Source organism: Bemisia tabaci, chromosome 1, assembly GCF_918797505.1.
Source record: "Bemisia tabaci chromosome 1, PGI_BMITA_v3".
NCBI lineage: Eukaryota > Metazoa > Arthropoda > Insecta > Hemiptera > Aleyrodidae > Bemisia > Bemisia tabaci.
The window spans coordinates 24,128,052-24,150,174 of NC_092793.1; the positions used below are offsets into that span (position 1 = coordinate 24,128,052).

At 38.2% G+C, this 22,123-nt stretch overlaps 1 protein-coding gene across 2 annotated transcripts; it reads left to right on the top strand.

Moving 5' to 3' along the window:
- The first annotated feature begins 1,940 nt into the window (after nt 1–1,940).
- On the top strand, nt 1,941–20,366 carry LOC109041307 (uncharacterized). 2 transcript variants are annotated; one of them, XM_072298391.1, is made up of 11 exons: nt 1,946–2,126; nt 3,700–3,747; nt 4,470–4,538; nt 5,370–5,432; nt 5,808–5,849; nt 7,463–7,576; nt 11,562–11,594; nt 12,633–12,743; nt 15,988–16,191; nt 17,634–17,657; nt 18,722–20,366. In XM_072298391.1, the coding sequence occupies exons 1-11, from the start codon at nt 2,073–2,075 to the stop codon at nt 18,935–18,937; spliced, it is 978 nt and encodes a 325-aa protein (XP_072154492.1). In that variant the 5' UTR covers nt 1,946–2,072; the 3' UTR covers nt 18,938–20,366. The 2 variants fall into 2 exon arrangements, with proteins under 2 accessions (XP_072154494.1, XP_072154492.1); XM_072298393.1 differs by lacking the exon at nt 12,633–12,743 and having other exon boundaries at nt 1,941–2,126.
- The last annotated feature ends 1,757 nt before the right edge of the window (nt 20,367–22,123 follow it).

The window sequence follows — 22,123 nt, forward strand, 5'->3', positions numbered from 1 at the left end:
CTAGAAAAAATCTTAAATTTGCCTCCAAGAAACATATGGCTTGAAATAAGCATGCTGCTTAAAATTAGCTACCCGGCTGAATCTTGATGTAAGCAGTCATGGATGGCTTGGCTAATGATTTTTCAACTTGGTTTAAGCACCACAGAAGGCTTGAACCAAGTTATCTATCTTCTCTCTAATTGACCCGCGGCTTGCGAAAAACACCTGGCCCGTGGATTGTATGGGGCTAGTACATATGAGCTTTCGATGTAGGTTTTTTAAAAAGAAGAATTAGACATCAAATCGGAAAAAAATCGAGTGCCAACACAGCCGCAGTTAGAAGAGACGTAACCAGGCTTCTCGTTCTATCTCCCGAATCTGAGCGCCACCTCAAATGCAACATACAGCGGAGATTTGCGAGTTCGCGCTTGGCGCCTTCAATTTTGCAGATGCAACACAGACATCCGTCAAGCACGAATAGTCGTATCTCTGCGCCTTTATCAACGCCCGTCCATTCCCTTGCTCTATATTAATGTTGTATTGGTTCCATTGGTCTTATTTTTAATGGTGCTTCAAGGTCTACGTGAGGAACACAGCTGAAGATAGGAAAGATGCAATCGGGCCTCGTTTTTTAAACTTTTCTCTCGAATCTGACCGACACCTCATTGGCAGCGTGGAGCGGAGCATTGCGCAGCTCACGTCTCGCGCCTTTTAATTTTGCGGATACAATACAGACATCCGTCCAGCACGAATATAGTTGTATCTTTGCACTGTCAGCAACGCGTGGATGAGGTGTGTCTTAGTGTTGGAATTTTAGAAAAATTAAGGTTAAGTTCGCTCAAAATATACTATGATTTGTCCAAATCTATAATCATTTTGAAAAAAAGCACAAATATGTTTAGAGGCTCGTTAAGCGCCTTTAAAGGCTCACCTCTAAAAATTGATATTTCAGCGAGAGGTGTGTCGCGTCAGGGAATTTCTTTTGACGACTACCCCTAAAAGTTCCAAGCCGGGTCTTTACCCGACTATCTCTTCTGGGGGGATTGTATACATGTCAGATGAAGAGAGAGAGAGACAGAGAGAGGAGGGGGGTGAGAATAAAGAGCTAGTATGATACCAAAAAGGTGACGAAGTAAACAAAGAACTATGTCTTACCATCAAAAACATTGATAGAAAAAAGATTATACTTCAGGAGCTGTCCAAATTGCTGTATTTAAGTAAGGGTCAATTTGACCTGAATTGAAACTTTTGCGTGTAAAAAAAAAAAAAAAAAAATCTTGGACATCTCATGGCTATAGACCTTCAGTCAAACTGAGGTAAATCAAAATTGATTTAACAACCCTTGTTCCCATTGGTGAATGAAAAAGGCGCGTTGCTAAACTAATATGAGGCCTTATGTGTAACAATGGCGGATGTGGAAAATTACATTTTCGAAACACGCTTAAATACTGTTTTGTTCACACAAAAATTTAATGTTTGGCTCTGACATAATGTACAGATCTCGAAGATCACATCTCAAGTATTTTCTCAAAATTTGCTCGATGCCAAAACAGTTTTTTGAATGTGTTTCGAAAAGGTCATTTTTCACATCCGCCATTTTTACATATAAGTCCTCATATATGTATATGAAAAAAATGTAAATTTGTTTTAAAAAAAAAAAAGAAAATAAAATGAAAGAACATGTGTTGAAAGTGGTAGGCTAAAGAACGATAAAATTTCCGCAAAGCTTACACGAGATGATTTTCGATGAAAATCTAAGTGCACTCGGTTCCCAACAGGCAAGTGACTCAACTACGTGAACCAGGAAAATCATTATCCCTAGAAAATCCAGGCTTTCCTCGTGGTTCCGCGTGCAATTTCCCGATCGTCACGGCGCGGTTTCCGATGACGCGTGATGGATGGCTCGGTCACGAAAAAACTCCGACAGGGGGACACCGCCGCGCCGGGAAATTAAACTGGGAAATTGCTTGATGTTCGACTCTTGACAGCTGCATAAACATCCGAAACGCTCCCAAACAAACCGAGCTGCGCCAAGAGGCAGGTTCAGGAGCGACTCATTCCACCAGGGGACATAACCTGGGGGACGCAACAACATGACTTCAATTTCGGTGATTGGACTAGTCTCATTCGCGCTCTTCGCTTTTCAGGTAGGAACAATATACAGACGTCGATTCTCGGGTCAGTCTAATTTTAGCTTCGTTTTTTTCACATTCTCATCGTATATTCGCATTTTCGTCTAGACTGTTGATCGGGTCAACCGGGAAGGCTTTCCCCTCAAACTATCTAAGGACCAAACATATGTGGAAGTAATCGCTCGGGATATTCTTTCGTGGTTAAAAGGTGAATTGATGCATCCAGGTGGTCCAACGTGCTGGTTATAATTATGGGCAAGGAATCGAGGATTTGTTTTCTGATTAAAAAAAAAAAAATTACAAATTACAACCACAATCTCATCACACGTATGCTTGATTATTCAGTAGATGGAAACATAGTGTCATTGACCCTCAAAAAAAAGAAAAAAAAAGAATAGGGACGGCAACAGCGCATAATATTATTCAATAGAACTTGTATACATTTCTCTTACCTAATAGCCTCATCTAACCCTTGAGGCTCACAAGCCAGGTGGCAATGTATCCGTAATGTTTCGTTTATACATACATGTAAGTTGCTTTCATAGCGCTCTGCGACGCCTAATCGCCACAAAACTCGGTCCTTCCACATATACATTTTGATAAATTTAACCCCATTAAACCACCAAAAACTGTTGAACTAACTGTAATAAAAAAGAATATTGAAATGGAAAAAATATAATATAGTAAAATTAACGGAATTAGTTTTATTAAAGTAGATAAAATATAAAACCTCATTCACTCAAGTTTTCCACAAATTAAAATAAACCAAAAATGAAATGGGAACAAACATTTCGTTTTTTCAAAGCTGTTATTAAGAATTATGGTAGTTTAGGTACGTAACCAGTGAGTCTATTAACTATTTGGCAACTCATTTTCTGCATCCTTCTTATTCTTCTCTTTGTGTATAGGATAATATCGCTGATTTATCAGGATTTTTATCGCTGTATCGCCCAGGATAGTATCTTGTGATACATTGTTGTGCATCATTATCACTGTGTATTATCTTGTGTGTTATTGTATCAATTAGCCCCTGAGTTTAAAACCATTGTTGCATTATCGAAAGGAATTGGGTTCAGAAGATCGAAACAGTTTTAAAATACACATTTTAATCGCGACGAAATCTATCTATTATAAAATGCTAATTTCCTCCTCTATCCATCGTTTTCTATCACGCCATTTATCCCTCAGTGACATCAACCATCGCAACCGTTTCTTTCAGAATTCATTAAGATATTTTCAGCTATTTTCGGCTACTAACGACTGATGACGGCATCAGGACACTCTTGATGAGGCCGTGGAAACACTCGTCGATGACGTCAACAGGTGGTTGCCTCCCACGGTTGGGAGAGAGCGGGGGGAGGGGGATGGTAGAAAACGGGTAGAGTAGGAACTGATCATTTCCTGTGAACTTTTCAGCGTGCAAATTCGATGAAAATTTATAATGTTACTTACAGTGCCATTGATTTACAGGTGCATTTAAATTCATCTTACGTTGTTATAGAGCTAGATAATTTACTCATAGAGCCAAATGGATATGTCGGTAAAAAAAAACATTTATGAGATCACTGATTTAAATTTGTTCGTCTAGTGTCCCGAGCAGCTGGTAGAATGTCAAGATCCTCCAGCCGACGGAGCTGTAAGTAGATTACGTAATTTTTATTTTTTACCGCGGTAAATAGAGCTTTTACTTTCCTAACATCTTGTTCACACGAATGCAATTTGCAGAACTTCAGGCGAACACTTGCGAACTTTAGGCTGATTAATAATAAGTTCCGAGAACCGCGCTTGTGTGGACAGGGCCTACGAGTTCAATTCGAACGAGGAAGTAAAAAAACATTTACTGTGAGCTTTCTCTTGACCAAACTTGTAAAGTTTGTATTGTTTCAGTTCAGTATGAACCTTCAAACTTGTTTATATTTTGTATAATATTTAAAACTTTCCTCGAGATTAGGGACCTTGGTCCGTAAAAATTCAAAGCTGATTTATTGATACCAGAGTATAGATGAGTGCTCCATAGTATTTTACTTTGGACAGAAATTACACCGAAACCGGAGCCAAAGTGACTTTAAGTTTCCAGTTCAGAATATATGAAATCGGTAAAAAGCTCAAATGGGAGAAAAATCTCAAATAATGATTTTCTGATCCAACTTGACAAAGTATGATTTCTCAAAAATTGAAACCTGTGCACTCCTCTTGTTAACGGTTACATCAAACTTATCCTTTAAAATTCTGGTCCAATATATTTCCAAACTTATGGTCTGCATCCTTGATGTTTGCTTTATTTTGTACCTCATCTAAACTAGCATGTTCTCAAGCATCAATTCTTATCCATTCAATGAGTTTTCCTTTCTATTTTAGAAACTGGGAAAAGTAACGACAAACTTTCTTAATGGAGATTACGATGAAGAATTGAATAAATTGAAAGGGGTAATCGACTTGCTAGTTTTTTCCTTGTTTTCTCTCTCTTTCTCTCTCTCTCATCTCTCTTGTTTTTTCTTATGAACCTTCAATTAAGGATGTCCAGTCTACAAAATTATTACAATTATTAAAGGAACACATGTATTAATTATCAAAGCATTATCATCACTGGAAAAAAAGTATCACAATCCCGCAACTTTACTTCTGGCTAATTTTGGCGTCAGATATAAGAGTAGTTGCACTATAGCTAGAGGTATGGTTGATTCGAGTATACTTTCGGCAGACTCAACCGTACCTCTGACTGGTTCAACTAATTTCATATCTAGCGCCAAAATCAGCAAGGAGTATATATGGGATTGTGATTTTTTCCCGTAAGAGAAACTAGAAATGTCTGGTAGAAACACTGTTCAAACTTCTTTATGACTACCCTCCTAGAGACCACTTTAGAAAAGACGATAAAAGATGAAGATCAAAATGATGTGACGCATTAGATGATTGATTCCCCGCATGTTGTAGTTACATACGGTAAAAACTAAATTAAGGGAACGATTGTGGTATGATTGGCCGGTTTGGATCATGAAAAGTTCGGATAAGCCGAATACAATTGACCAGTAAAAAACTAAGCATTATAAACTGATTCTCAGTTTTTTTTGGTTACAGAATGAAACCGACGGAATCATGGTATTTTCAAAATGTCAATCATTTTAATGCGAATGTTATCATTTCTCTGATAATTAATCACGTGCCTGCAAACAAAAGTAGATATAGTGGCACAAAGCGATACCTTGCGCTATTGAATTTGTATCACTATTTTATGTGCTCCATACCGTTAATTTCCAGATTCAGAAGATTGGTAGAGCATTGGGCTTTGGTGGGGGTCAACCAAATAAAGACAATCCTGATGTGAGTAAATATGAAATTTACAAAGCAGAAGCTTTTTAATTATGATCCATCATTTTTCCGCAGCAGCCACTACTTTATATCCGTGAGGTTATGATCACAGATTGACCTCATTTACGCCTTTGCCTAGTCTTTCAATCGGTAACATAGATCAGACAAATTATCAAAAACTGTTCCGGAAGAAAAGTTAGTATAATGTCAGGTAGCACGTGGGGAACTCGTTTAAAAATGCTTTGAAGAATTCAATAGCCTGCATCAGATACTGCAACACATACAGAAAGAGATACCTACAGAAAAAAAGGGCAAATTGACTGAAACGGCCCCTACCAACACTGAATCATACCAGATAAACTGATCGATCTGTACCTTCTTTTTCAGTCACGCTATTACTATCCACCCGAGAACAATCCATATTTTAAAGTAAGACTTAAACATATTCTGTGTGCGTTTCTTTACATTCACGTACTTTACTTAACCTTCCTTCATAGTTTTTCTTTTATTCACAATTCACAACTTTCTGACTTGTAGTATTATTGAGTCAATCGGTATCTTGCGCGTTCACATACATTACGAAAACTCGAGGTTTTCTGTTTCTTCGTACTCTGATGCATGATCGGTTTGGTTGACCTCGGTAACTGCACTATCTCCCATTTGCATGAAGTGTAGCATGCACCATTGTTTATAGGATCACTCTGCACCTGGCACTTAAGAGTGGCCTTGAAGAATGACTTCACATTCAAGATATACTCACCCACCATGAACACATGTGGATATAATGAAGGGGAAATAATAGTTCCAACGTCACCGAGTGGATTTAAAAAGCCCTCAAGACCCAGGACGGACGCAATATTTGCACAAACAGAAGAGTTGGCATGGGAACCTGACCAAAATTTTGAGAATTACCTCGAAGACCTGTTAAACAAACTGGAATTTGACTGCATTTTGCAATTTGGAACCATAATTTCTGGCCCGGTTTAAAAACAACGTATGAGCCATTAGTTTCCCTATGAACATAAGTGTTTTTTTTCAGATGAGGCAGAATTTATAGTTCCAAATTGCAAAATGCAGTCCAATTATTACTGCCAATAACTTAAGTGGGTCATTCTGATTTTTATTAGGCATCAATAAATGTGATTATGAGCTCTATTTTCCACCAGTAAGTATTAGCTTCCTGAGGATTTAGATTTTTTCGAGGAGACTAGTTTTTTTTTTGTTTTGCGGAGAGGGGGGGGGGTATTCGAATATTCTGGGCAAATGGTTTCGTTCAGAGGAATGCGGACTTTATAATTAATTCAGGGGGAAAATATTTGGGGACGTGTTTAAATGAATATAGTATTTTTAATTTTTCTTAACAGAAAAATTTAATTGCATTAATTTAATTTTTCTTTGTAAAGAAAATTAGAACAGATATATTTACAATTGTACGAACTACAAATTGAACAAGGCTTTCGAGTTCATACCTGTGCGTTTTGTCGGTAAATCTTGAATTATCAGCCTGCACTGCGGTTGAAAAACATGGAATTTTCGTTAAAGTTCGGGTTCGCACAAGAACGTGTCATGGCCTTTTTCATTTCCCGAGAGAATAGATATTTTAGCATTTTCATTTTTTAGAATCCTAGGCGGCGGACCAGAGGTTTAAACTCCACCAAATTCACAGGTAGAACAAGAACACTTATGACATTCCTCGAAAGGCATGCAAACTTTTACTTGTGTCAATCTTACTACACCAAAGTATTTCATACGCACCACATAAAACGTGTTTCTGTCGTTTCATCGACGCAATTTTTTTCCTTCAAGTGAAATGTCATCTTGACCGTAATTTTGCACCCAATCACATTGTTAAAATTTGATCTCTTTTAAACACTGCGATGTAACTATTTTGCATTTTTGTTTTACGGGGCACAAAAATTGTGTTCTGAAAGGATCGTTTTCGTGTTTTGCATGTCTATTTAACCTTATTTATTTATTTTTACTGACTTTTAAATAAATATAATCCGTTAGTTTTCGTTTTTGCTGAGCATGTTTTGATTTAGGCAGCAGACGCTCCATCACCAGATGCAGATCCAGATGCGGATCCTGGGTCAGACTCAGCAGGACCAAAAGACCCTGCTAAGGCGGGCCCTGGGGATCCTTCCCCGGAAGATGATGTGAGTGAAGTTATCTTAGGGAGACCCCCAAAAATTCTCCTACGCTTTGTCTTCGAAGCTACCAGCTATCTACGAGCTTTGCGGAGTTTATAATTTTGCCGAATAACTTAACGAGCTAGCTTTTCCTGATGCGTTCCGTCCAACCAAGGCAACCCCGTCATTCACACCAAAAAGCGTTCATCTCCTGCTGTTTGGATAAAATCGTTAACCGGTAACGACTAAAACCATTACACTGAAAAAAAAAAAAAAATCTCGGTGTATTTACAAAGAAAAGGGTAAAATTGCCAAGAATTCAGGGTTCTATTTGATCACAGTTTTTTCTTGGTAAAATTACCATTTATGGAATTGGTAATTTTACCGAGAAATCTCGGTAAAATTATTGAACTTTCTCGGTAATTTTACTTGACCTTAGTAAAGACGCCAATATTTTTTATTGACTGTGGTAGAATTACCGAGATAAAGTGGCAAAGTTACCGGGAATTGATTACCAATAAAAGTGGTATTCTTACCTGAGAAAAACAGTAAAAATACCGGTTTTTAGGTAAGCTTACTAGTCTGTCTTGGTAAAATTACCAATAATTGGTAAAAAAAAAGGGAGATGGTAAAGGTACCAACGGACCTTGGTAAAAACGCCGAGAATTTTTTTTCAGTGTGATATTATGTTCCGTCCAACCAAGGCAACCCCTTCATTTACATCAAAAAGCGTTCATCTCCTGCTGCTTGGATAAAATCGTTAACCGGTAACGACTAAAACCATTATGATCAGCTATCTACCACTTCGTTTGATCATCATTTTCAATTACGATTTACATCGAGGCATCAACCAAGCCAAAATATCCTAATCTTGGCTTTTGTTTGTACAGTATTGTCCAGACGAGTCTGCTCTCTGCTATCCTCTATTATTTTTGGTGCAGGTATATGTTGGCACAAATCTGGCCTTTGAAGGCACGAAGTGTCTTTCGGACATTGGGCTACGCAGTTGCCGCCCGTAATTTCAGGAAGGGCGGCTTCCGTATCTTTGTGTGGCGAGAGTAAAAATTACGGAAAATCTCTTCCTTTTTCATGTGTTGTTAGGATAATACTGAAGAGCCTGCAAAAAATGGAAGATGAGCTTTTCTTGTTTTTCTGTTATTCAAAAGAAGTGTTCCAGTGGGCTAATTGTTGAAATTGATAGACAAAGCTATAGACAAAGAAGACAAAAAGGATCCTATTGGTGGAAGCGGGTGGTTGAAATGGACAAAGGGGGTAGGTAATGGCTTAACGAAAGGCAACTCTCGAGGGATCCTACAGTATAGTTCATCATTTTCTCCGTTCGTCTTTGAGAACCATCCGTCTCAACCAATTGGATCGCTCCATACTCTATAAGTTTTCTTTGTCTATCAGCGGCGTGGCGTGAATAATCGATTATCGATATCTCGCCATTTGAAGCTATGGTAAAGAATCGATTTTTAAGGTGTTCGCTGCGAACACCCTGATAATCGATCTTTTTTCATGGGTTTAAATGGCACAACAATCGATATATCGCAATTCACGCCACGCTACTGTTGTCTATAGCTTCATCTATCAATTTCAATAATCAGCCTGCAGGGCAGTTTTTTGCGTCAAGAATCATTCATTTTTTGCATTGATTCAAATTCTAACCTCCAAATTGGCACGCCTACGACACTTTTAGTGTTGCCCGGTTTAAAAAATTGTCGTGTCCCTCAGTTTTCCAACTCCCTCCAACGCTCGTAATCTTAGCTATATCTCTAACTATGAATTATTACAGTTTTAGAACCAACAAAAGTTACAAATGGACGCTCTTCTATCAAATAGAACTATGTGCACGTGGGAAAGATGAGGTAGGCTCGTCGGTCGAGGGTCGTAAGAATGTATGGGAATCATGAAGCACCAGTGACGTCGGCGTCAACGACTGAGACGAAGGGCGACGATCCGAAGCATCAACTCATGAGCCCTGTCCACAAGGCTCTAGACATATGCCCATGGCTCATGTGCACACAGTTCCGTTTGACAGAATGTAAAACCCCGCTTTTCCATTTCAGCAAACGGAACTGTGAGCCAACTAAATGCCGAACTCATGAACCGTGGATATGCGTCTGGAGCGTTGTGGACAGGGCTCATGAGTTAAGGACGAAGCGCGTTGACGGCAACATTACTGGCGCTTTATATTTCCCATTCATTCTTATGGCCCGAGCACTAACGAGCACACCCCATCTTCCCATTTATTCTTATGGCCCGAGCACTGACGAGCACACCCCATCGTACCCATTTGTTCTTAAGGCCGGAGCACTAACGAGCACACCCCATCGTACCCATTTATTCTTAAGGCCCAAGTACTGACGAGCACACCCCATCTTTTCCTTATGTTCTTATGGCCCGAGCACTGACGAGCACACCCCATCTTTTCCATTTGTTCTTAAGGCCGGAGCACTAACGAGCACACCCCATCGTACCCATTTATTTTTATGGCCCGAGCACTAACGAGCACACGCCATCTTTCCCATTTGTTCTTACGGCCCGAGCACTGACGAGCAGACCCCATCTTTCCCACCTACACGTAGTTCTGCGTTTGATAGAAATTCGTCCAAATGTGATCTAGATGGACATTCAGGTTCCCTCTAAGGAAAGCTTTTAAAATTGCTGAATTTGAAAAAAATTGAATGTGTGATAGTTCGCAATGATTAATCGTGCTCATTGTCAACAACGGTGAGATTCCTCTGCATGATGTTTAATGCTTACAATGCCTTGGAAGATTCAAGCAAATGGTTAATGGCTTTGAGTTCCCTGCGCAATATTGCATGTTTTTCTTAAATTGTAGTTTATTGATGCCTTAACAATTTTAATGGCTTCCGCTACGCTTCAAATTGAGCTTCCAGCAATCAGTTTTGACTACCATACTTGAGTTTTCTTCCAAAAATGCACCTTAGTATAAATGCTTAGTTTTTATATTGTCAGTTTGCTTTTGGCTAATTTGTAAGTGTTTGTTTTCTTTAACAAAATTTACGGAAATGATAGTGTTGAATACTCGTCACATTAGGTGTTCATGCAGCCCCAAAGAAATAAATATTCGAATATTTCTGATTTTTGCCGTTCCAACTTTTCTGGTATATTCAGGGTAAGTACTGAAAACCGGTAATCCAGGATTGCGCGAAAGGTCTGAGAAAATATATGAAGAGTACGCGAAAAAGACACAAGGACTGCATACGAATAGATACCTTAAAATCTTCCACGGGAATGCGTGAATTTAAAATGAAGTTAATATTAGGTAGAATTTTGGCAAACCAGGAAACAGTTGGAAAAAACGTATTTATTCGCTAGTTGAGGCTAGTTTGTTGAAATGTCATCGATGTTTTACCTTCTAATGATAAATGAAGTGTAAATAATGGACGTGGTTATAAAGTACTTTCCTGCCTTTTCTCGGAAAAAAAAATTGATCGGGAGAAACGAGGTAACGTTGGAATGCTCATACGGCGTCGAAACACAACATGGGCCTTAAAAGCCCCGGCCGCGATTATTTTAATGCGAATAATCGCGCCAAGCGGTGGACGGCGTCAAACGCTTATTAGTGCCTGCAAGACTGGAGAAATACTTCACGTATTGCGTCAAACTGTGCTATCGGCGTAAAGCCCATATTGGCGCCTACAAGACTGCATGAATACTTCTCGCATTGCGCCAAACGCAGTGCAGTGAATGAACAAACAGTCTTCCGCGATGTAGTTATCTACCGCAAACTACCAAGGTTGCCAGATTAACGCTTCGTCGTTGAATATTGAATATTTGCGCAAACATGTGAGTTTTCAGTACCAGAAAAATTCGCGCAATCCTATGCATCTCAAAACAAGTAAAAAAGGGGGCATTCACGCAATCCTATCAGAGCCCTGAAAACCTCGTGTTTTCTAGATGCTTCCTATACCTATTTCAAGCTTACTGGTAAATATAGTAAATATAGTATGGTATGTAGTAATATTTTGTTTAATCTTTTCAGGATGCTGCTGGAGGACCTGATGCTGGCAAAGGTGTAAGTTGAAAACTTGAATGTCTCTCAACTAGTATCTTAAAATTTTATATAGGCTGAAATCTTGCATTTTAAATGCAGTGCTGTGTATAAGAAAGGAACACTAAATAAGTAATTTTTGGGAACATAACAGGGTGGATGATCAAAACGCGCAATTTTTTTTTTTGAAAACACACATTACTGTAGAGGAATAAAGTTTATTCTTATCATTTTGAAAACAAGAGATCTCATCAATGCAATATTTTGCAATACATTCTTCTAAGGGCGTCTGGAACAGCCAAAGTAAATACCGAAACAAGTTTATACTAAGGTGAAAATGTCTGGCAAAACGAAAAGTAGCTGGTAAAATATCGCTATTCCTCAGTGAAGAATTCTCCGAAAGCCGAACGAATTTTCGAAGGACTCAAGCCGCTTCATCGCACATACAATAGAAAACAAAATAAGATGTAGCTATTTCGTTCAATAACGGAGCGATTTCGTTTAATAACTTTGAAGGTTAAGGTTCAACAGCGGTTAGATCCCTGTCCACGGCAATGTCATCCACTTAGAGATCAAAGGCTCCTAGGTAAGTTGGATAATCAGGAAAAGAACTTTCAGGAACAACCCCCATGAAAATGTTTGAATACTCTCCAAAAATGTGACACTGTATCCATAAGTTGGTCACGTGAGTACGAGTTTCTCAATCTAAAGTCTCCAAAAAAATGAATATCATCCGAAAGGTTCCCTGGAAACGGAAGAATTCTCATTTGCCGTTTCTTTACCCATCACAGGGATCCTGCAAAGAGGTGATCTTATTTACCACGGTGTTCCCCTTGACTACCTCCAATGAATTAAGCGTTTTCCTAAAAAAAAAAAAAAAAAAAAAAAAAAAAAAAAAAAAAAAAAAAAAGTAATCGGAGCTTTATACAAAAGTAAAAGCCGCTGCCTCATCAAATCTCTGAGAGAAGGTGGATAAATAAGGCTCATGAAAGTATGCTTGAAAAATTCATAAGAAGTTGAATTCACTACATGGATGAATTTCAAGTGAAACACTCTTTGCAGAAGGGGGCGGAGGACTCCGATGGGGCAGATGACCCCAAGGGGGCAAGTGACCCCGATGCAGACGCCGATGATGCTGGTGGAGGTGCAGATAAGGGAGGAAAGCCCCCAGCCGTAAGTTTTTGCGTGCGAAACGGCTTTACTGCCATGCTCCAACGTGCTATATTCAAAAAGCCTCGAAGGTTTTTGATTCCACGATTTACGCATAGAAATTTATTTTCCTTGATTCTACCGCTCTCAAGTTATGCATAATTTCTCAAGGATTTTTGCGCCCTCCACGCTTCGAATTCCTCCATTGTGCATCAGGTGCTACCGGAGTGTTTTTCACCCCGGCAAAATGGTTTTGCTTTATTAACTTATCATGATTCAATTTGGTTAATTTGCTTCAAAATTATAGCTTTTCTTGTAAAATGATGCTGCTGCAACAGAGAATTACATAGTAAACGGTTTCAATTCATCGTCATATTCATATATGTATGCATATCCGTATGCAAATTCATTCTCTAATTCTTATTCATTCATGTTCACGCCCACGTGCTTGTTCATGTTCATGTTCATGTTCATGCTCTTGTTCATTTTCATTTTCATGTTCATTTTCATTTTAATGCCATTTTCATGTTCATGTCCATGCCTAAAGTGAGACGGAGAAAGATATCGCGTTTGTTTGAAGAGGTAGATCAACTCGAAGGTTGAACTCAAGGTTCAAAAACACCTGTTCAAAATCATCAAAAACGTTTGTAATCATTACAAATTTAGCCATTCCCTCAAAAAATAAAACGGAAGTCAATTTTCAGGGCGTAACAATGAAGACTATTTTTGCAGTTCTGCATTATTGTCACTCCAATGGATTGAGGATTCATGAAATTGATCACAAGTTTGAATCTAACTATAAAAACACCAATTTCTGAATAAAATGTATAAGATGCAAAAAATATCAATATGAAAATGGAATTCATTATGGTGTGACCAAGCTTTTGGCCTGAGTAATTTTTACGGAGTTTCCATTGAACGGACGCTACTTAGAGTTTATGGTTGAAGTTATACTTCACCATCATCTCGGTATCCGCTTAATTAAATTTTTATTATTTTTATTTCATTATTTTTCAGGTAAGTCAAATAATTTTTGCTTTGATAAATCATTCAGCTTGTTTATAATACTTAAACATGATCCTATCGAGTATAGAATAAAAATGTCATTATTTAAAAGTACAGAGTTCGTCTAGAAGAATGTATCTTTGTGTGCTTTTTTAGAGTCATTTGATAGCTTCAGCAAGAGAAATTCTGGTGTAAAAGTTTCAATGTCATTACCGCTATAACAATATAGTCTCATGAAATGCTTGCGTCATCGGATACGAAAAAGAATGCAGTGATCAACAGCTTTCAGTTAAACAATCTTTTATTAGTGCTTCTTCACTTTTGCCTTTATCGCATCTCAGTTTTTATTTTTATCTTTTTTATCAGTTTTTATAATTCATATTTTTTAATGTGTCACCGTCAAGCAGCTGCAAATTGATTATTTTGAACTGTCAGGTCTTTATTTATTTTAAAATTCAATGGAGTTACCAGGTAAAGGATAATTTGGGAATGAGAAGTACACCGTTATGTGACGCATTTTACAACACGGTCTGGAAAAATCAAATAATAGCTTTTGATGGGTAGATTGAGCTCCGTGATTTAGTATTTGAAGTTATTTTTGGATGTAACTGAACCTTTGAGAAATATTGACAGGAGCTCTGCTTAAAATGACACTACTTGCCTATTTTGGTCCAAATTTGAACAGTATAATCAGTCCAAGATATTTGTCCTTGTTCGTAGCTCTTATTTCAACAGGATTTTTTGTTACAAATTTGATCAACGAAGAATTTTACGATGATGGAAAGTGGAAGCTTTGTTTCTTCTAAATGAGGAAATTATAACTAATTTTAATATTTTTAATCTTCGGCGCACAATTAGCAGGGTGTTTTGTGCGCGAACAATCATTACGATTGCATCTCTTGTTGCTTAACGCCAATGAAAAATATTCCCTGAAGCTTGCAATATAGGATAGGTCTATGGAACAAAGAAAAAAGAGTTCCCTCGTAAAAATTGGCAGTAGAAGCTGTGTTCCAAAATACCCTTAGACCTAAAGCCGACTGTAAGATTTTCAATAGCTTCTATAGCCAGCTGCACAATTTCTTATAGCCTTATATAGCCGATGGCGATTGAGCAACAGCCAGGCGATAAAGTGTATGCTAAATGTTACTAATTACGGATGCTAGGACTGTTTTTGGATTACCGCTCTATTTTTGGGCCGTAGTATCTTGATTTATTTTGCGCCGAAAGCTCCGTACTTTTGAAGGATATTCCTAATATCTTGGAGCGCCTTCAATTTCGTATGATACTGTCCAATACCTATGGTGTGAAATAGTTGCTTCAAGCGCCGTGGCACGCTTCGGCGCGGCGAGCGGGCAGCCAGCGCGAAAAGCGCACCAGCGCCTACAAACCTAGCAGGGATACTTCACGCATTGCGCCATGCGTGAAGTATCCCTGTTAGGTTTGTAGGCACTGGTGCGCGCTTATCGCTGGCAGCACGCCGCTCCGCTCTGTGTTAGGCTCCAATAGAATCTTGCGGAGTCAGCGTTTTTCAACTCATGATTTTGAAATGTTTGCACACTCTGTATGGACTATTCTCATTTTAATTGATGAAAAAAAAATGTTTTAAAGGAAAATATAATGTGTGTTTTGTAAATATAAAGGTAGTTCCGTATCAAACTTAATAATTACCAAAGCACACGAACCTCTACACAATTTCTTATAGCCTTTTATAGCCAATGGCGATAAAGTGTAAAGCCCGGCGATAGGAACTACAGCCCGACTGTATACTTTTTTATAGCTTCGTACAGCCCGGATATATGATTTCCTCCGCTTTCTACAGCTAGCTATATGATTTTCTATTGCCTTCTTTAGCCGGCTATAAGGATTCCTATAGTATTTTGAAACGCAGCTCCTATCGCCAATTTTTACCAGGGTTTATCTAACAATAAGACATTGTTGAAAAACAACGCTGAGCTATTTCGGTGTTTCAGCAGGTACACGGAAAAATTATATCGCTGATTTAACAATTTTGTTGTTAAAAAAGTAACCGAAACGTTCAATGCAGATTTTACAAACACCTCCGCGGTTAAATTAGCTTCCCACTATTATAAAGTGTACATTTGAAACATGTCGGACAAATTGTTTAACAATTTAATTGTATTAAATCAGCAATCTATTGTTTTTCCGTGTACACGTTTTTGAAAAAGCCTTTCACGGATAGCTCTCATCTGGTTAAAAACACCCATTAGATTTAGTAAGTTGCACGTCTTTTATTTTTCGACAGGACGATGACACCTCAGGCAAAGACCAGGACTTAAAAGGCAGGGACCCAGAGGATGGTGGAGAGGAAGAAGGAGGCGGGAAGAGCGACGATGAGGAGGATCCAGATGGAAAAGGGGCAAAAGGAGACGAGGAAGGTGAGGGAAGCGGAGAGGAGGAAGGCTCACCAGAGGAGGAAGGAGAAGATGAGAAAGACCCAGACGTGCCGGTAAGTTCTTCCTTTCTCCTCGTTCTTTCTGCTATCGAAGGTAAAAAGGAAACAAGCGTGGCCGGACAGAGCCGGACCCGGCTTTGCAACATCGGATTTCCTAAATTTAAACCTATGTTGAATAATCGATTCTTGTCGGAGTACCTAGCCCCTCCAAGGATCGATACATTTCCATAGGATAAAAGGGAAAAACAATGTTGCCAATTTGCTGAATCCGCCAATAAAAGATCTTAGTGTACGAAAGATAATTTTTTCAAGTAGGGTTGAGAAACCAGAATTTGAGCTTTCTATGAAAAATACTCTCTACAGTCCTAAAAAGTCAGTTTCCTGCTATTCAGTTAGTACTTGCATCAATTCGTCGTCTTCCTAGCATAAGGGCGTAACTACACTTTGAGATGAACCGTGTTGTCCATATAATGCTTTCCCGGGCCCATCTCTAGGTGTAGTTCCGCCCTTATGTGAGCAAAGCGACGAATTGAAAAAGTAATGTTCCTTTACAATCCAAAAATTTCGAATCATGATTTAGCAAATTATAATTTTGGATAAACACTCCCGAAAATACCAGATTTTGAGCTGCAAACTTCAACCAAAAATGGACTGCTAGTCAAAGAGTAAATATAAGCATAATGATACACGTTTTCAAACCAACATTTCATGTGAAACACAATTTAAGCAAAGAAAATTACTGGAACCAACTCCTAATTAAGCTATAACCCTTTTAATCGACATTTTAATCGACGTGAAATTTTGATTATAAAAGGTAATGTAGCATCGCGTCCATGATATTGGACTCCATGCTCAGCTATATGATATTCGGTTGCTCATCACGTCCAAGATCTTGGACTCCATGCTCACTTTAATTAGGGATAATTTTTTCGAAAAATCGAAGTGAGCATAGCGTCCAAAATTGTGGGACGCAGGTATTCTCTGACAATATAGGAGCATGGGGTCCAAAAATGTATTAAGACAATTTTGGTGAATTAAAGACAAAAAAATGTGTTCTCGAAAAAAATTGTGCATTGCTTAGGTTGGGTTAGGTAAGGTTAGGTAAGGTTAGGTTAGGTTAGGTTAGGTTAGGTTAGGTTAGGTTAGGTTAGGTTAGGTTAGTTTAGTTCAGGTTAGATTGGATAAGCAAAGTATACGATTTTCTATCATGATGAACTTTAAAACTAAGGGAGGTCTACTTGCTTTTGGACTCCATGCTCAAGCAAAGAAGTGAGACGTTTAGCGATGAGCATGGAGTCCAAGATCTTGGACGAGATGAGCAGGTAAGTATATCAAGGATGAGCATGGAGTCCAATATCTTGGACGCGATGCTACATAATCTTATAAAACATGTATCCATGGATGCTTCAGTTTGCCTATTGTCTAGTCGTCCATGCTAAATGCGTCTGTGCTTTTAGATGCATTTTTCTAATGACATTGTTTTGTTTTCATTCCAGCTTGTTGTGCCTCCTAAAATACCGGTGAGTATCCTTTTATTTTCTCGTCAAACTTCTCTGATTACCTTTTTATATGAACATATAGTCCATGATTTTGGAGAGAAGGTTTTTTCCTGGTTTGAATCCACAAGTGGCACGGGCGTCGCTATTTTCTGAGGGCATTTAAATAGACATTTCCTCTTCACAATTAATGAGGAAAGTTTCTCCATTTTTCAAGAATGCGCTAATCTAGGCTATAAACATTTGAATTTGCATTTCTAAAGCTGTTCCGCCGTGCAGCGCAAAAACGCCGTAAACGTTATTTCACATTTTTTAGGAAACAATGTATCATAGCAGAAAAACTTGTGTACCTTGGGACAATATTTTTACAGAATTCTTTTGCAAATCGTGTACAGAACTTAACTTGAAAATTTGAGGTGCATGGATAAAACAGTTTTTATTTTATAAAGTGTTAAGTTCCAAAAAACGAGGGAAAATCTTGATGGATTTACGGTGTTCTTGCCTAGCACGGCAGTGTTATACCTGCGATAAAACTCTCGGCCAGAAAGGCCGAACACGTTCCATTCACTAACCCCTTTTCATAATAATTCCCCATGATTGGACGTATTTCTATCAAACAGATTTATGTGAAGGTGAGAAACATGAGGTGTGCTCGTCAGTTCTCTGGCCGTAAGAGTGAATGAGAATAATAAAGCGCCAGTGACGTCAACGGAGATGGATGCCGTCGTGCAGCTCGCCTCGTTTGTCATTAACTCATGAGCCCTGTCCACAACGCACATATACCATGCCCGCGGCACATATATCCCGCATTCATTTGGCACGTAGTTCTGTTTGCTGAATTCAAAATCCCACTTTTTCAATTCCTTAAAAGGAATCATGCCCACTTTTACATTGTTTCTCATGCAGCTTTCTAGAGCACACCCCATGTTTCTCACCTGCACGTAGTTCTGTTTAATAGAAATACGTCCAATTGAATAATTTGATTCCATTACTCTCCAGTTCGGTTCATTTTTTTGCGAGCTTCGCCAAATCTTACAGCTCATCTCTATCAATCGATTGCCGTATGTGATTTCTTTCATATGTTCCAGCGCCACAAGCCGAAGCGGGTGAACGTTCCACTTCGCTTGTTCTTGATGAACGTTCAGAGGTACGGTTACAAGGCTGCCAAATACCCGTACGCCTCGCCGTGGCCGAACATGTACGGCAAGTACGGACGAACGCGTGCAAAGAAAAGAGGAGGCCGGAGACGAAGTAGACAGCGCGCGCGCGGCTATGGTTACGGTTATGGTTATGGTGGAAAATAGGAGGCATCGCTCTCTACGTGATCTATCAGTATTATCTGGCTGCGATCTTAGGGATTAGAGTCGCAAAAATTTGCAAATATGCAATAATTCAAAAGGTAACCTCGAGGTTGAGGCATAGGGACTGTGAGAAAACTTGAAATATTTTGAGAGAAAATTTCAAAACTTAAGTTCTGAGAAAAAATTCAAATGTAGAGGAAAACCAAAGCGTGCCAACCAACAAATATGCTCAAAGAGATGAATCGGTCAAAAAACCGATCCGTCTTTGGTTCTGGTACTTACATCAGATACTATGAAAAATTACTTCATTATTTGCACTTCCGTGCTGAAGTGCAAAGAGTGTTAATTATATATAAATTATAAGTACACTTTAACTTTCTACAATTAACTTTATAGCTTTCTAACAAAAGGTTAAAACTATATTCAAGTAAAAATCACCGAGGACAAAAGAACATTGATTACTACGCCCTCTGGTACGCCTGCATTTTCTTTGTTCTTTTTAATAAGTAGATATTTTCAAATGCTGTGCCGAGGTCATTTGCTGGATGTAAATACAAATTACTTGATAATTAAATATCATTCAGGTAAGAGGGGTATAAAAATATTTACATTTTTAAAAGTCATTTATTAGAAAGAAGAGACACATTGAAGTACATTGATATTTGTAAGAGTGTTTGAGCAGATAACATAGATTCAGAAGCAGAGCTACAGTTTTGAAGAAAAGTCCAGAACAAGCTTATCCTTTTTGTTTCGTCAGTCTCCAAAGTTTTTTTGAGAGAAAAAAAATTAGCCGCAGGCGAGTATGCGGATACTGAAGATCTAAATGCAGTATTTCAAAATGCTGTGATCATAAGATGCTTTGTTTCAATTGTGTGAGATGGCGTCTGCAGCATCCTAACAGGTCCAGCCTTTGCCATCTTGACAGTTTTTCTTCAAGAATTAGTAACAAATATTTTCTAAATCGATGACTCGTGTGCTCCAAACACGACTTATTTGACCTCAAATTCAAAAATTTTGAGGGATTTTAATAATTATGTATGATTTTTTATATAAGTTTCAAAAAAATGTGATTAAAGTTATTTGTTTTCCTTTTTATAAGTTCAAAGAACCGACTTGATTATGTCTCGTTCATGAAATTTATATCCCAAATTTTTATGAAAATAATGAAATTTATGTCAGATATTTTGAGTATTAATAGGGTGGAATTTTATAAAAGTCACCCTAAGTTGTGCTCTGGACTACACGTACACCAATATCAACCGGTTCAAGGGAACGTTCCTTTAAAGTGAATTCAATATACTGAGATAATTAGAAAATCACAAGGCTCGTAATACTTTTTAATGTATTTTCCAATGTAAATACCAACACGGTTGTTTTCTCTTCTCATTTATAAAAGTGTTATGAAATTATTAAATCCCAGCATTTTCAAATACTCCTGGCTATAATATCACTTTTTCTGAACATTCACATTTAATTTCGAGTACACTCCAAAGGCAGACGCTCGCATCCTATGAGATAGTTGTACTTAATAGCAAAATAGATCTCTCATCATCCGTTACACAATAGAGTTACCGATGTAATGTAATATATCAGCACTCGCTTCAACTAGAAAAAGTGTAAAACATTGACTAGCATATATCTACAACGGCTTGGCCATTTTTGAGCCGACTAATTAACAAAATCCATCACTACCTTATCTCTGTTTCCGGGCTCAAAAAAGTGGGTTGAGTAAATACTACCTATTTCCGTAAAAAAATAATCTATGAAAGTACAGTTTCGATAAAGTCAACCGCATTGAAAAGAAAAGAGGTATAATTGATTGAAACAATTGAAACATCCTGATGAATTTAAAAACAAATCCTCCCTATTCGAAGGTGATAGGTTATATAATATAAGAGAGAAAAAGGATGGTAAAAGAGAGGGGGTAGAGAGAGGAAGGGAGGCAGTTAAAAAAGAAAGAAAAAAAGAGATAAAATTGATAGGTACAAGAAAAGCTTATAATTCTGAGGGAGTCAAGAGTGAATATCCGTAATTCATTTGGCTTCTTTCCACGTAATTTAGCATAACTATATGATAAAAATCGAAGCTTTTATCAACTTCCCTCTGTCGCGAATAAATCAAAACGCTCTTTCATCAGTAAGAACTTCAAAATTAATAAAGCACTCATGAGCAAAGATTTACGGGGGTATTCTGATCAGATGAGCTTCGAATTAAATACCTGAAGATCCATACAAACGTGTAATTAATTATTCTAATGAAAAGCTATACAGGAAATAGAAAAATTGCAAATAGAAAGCAGCAGTGAGGTAACTAACACTAAGGCATAGTAACGAGACACTAGAAACGATCATAACTACTCTTACCTCTCAGAAATAAGCATGGCATGACTCTGAATTTTAGGTTCTCATTAGAAGCAAAGTAAGAGACGGTATTTTTTGTCACTTTATTTTTTTTTGACATGATTTAATAAACTAATAAAGGGTGCTACTGTTTTTAACTGTTTGGTCAAAGATGTAGTGACTAAAAAGTCTGAGCAAGAACATTTTGAAGTACATTTTTTATATTCAACGTAAAATATGTGGAAACCTTAAAAGTTCTCTGCGTAGTATTCAAATATTTTTACACATATCGATAGTTAAAGTATGAAATCACGTACCTTCCGTTTGTGACGTTGTATACTTCCAGTCATACTTTATTTTTTCCTCGGAAAACTAATCAATGTATTTTTTTGTAAAACTCCCTTGTTTTTCCTTCTGTGTTAGTAGAATATTCTGCATGAATTTTGAGCTATACGGTTGAATTGTTCCTCTCCGAAAAAATAAATCAGGAGCGAAGATTTTGAAACGCCGTAAAAAGGAGACAATTTTCTCCTGAGGTATCATCATTAATATAAACTTCGAAGGATTCTGCCTTTTTCTATTTCACTCGAGGGGAAGTGTCCCCTCCCGGACTCTCTTCCCCACCCGGTGACTGACGCTGCGCTGTGCTGAACGGTTCAGCCTGAACCTTTCCCCTACGTCTGACCGTTCCCCACTCCTCTGTCAATCGAACCATATGCCACCGCTTACGTATTGTCGCTCGCCCACCCAGGTACCTACCGGCCAGCGGTCAGTTGATGATAAATCTCGCTCATGCTCCTACGCAGCTACGCATTGATTACCTACGCCAGCGAATTACTTTCCAAATAAT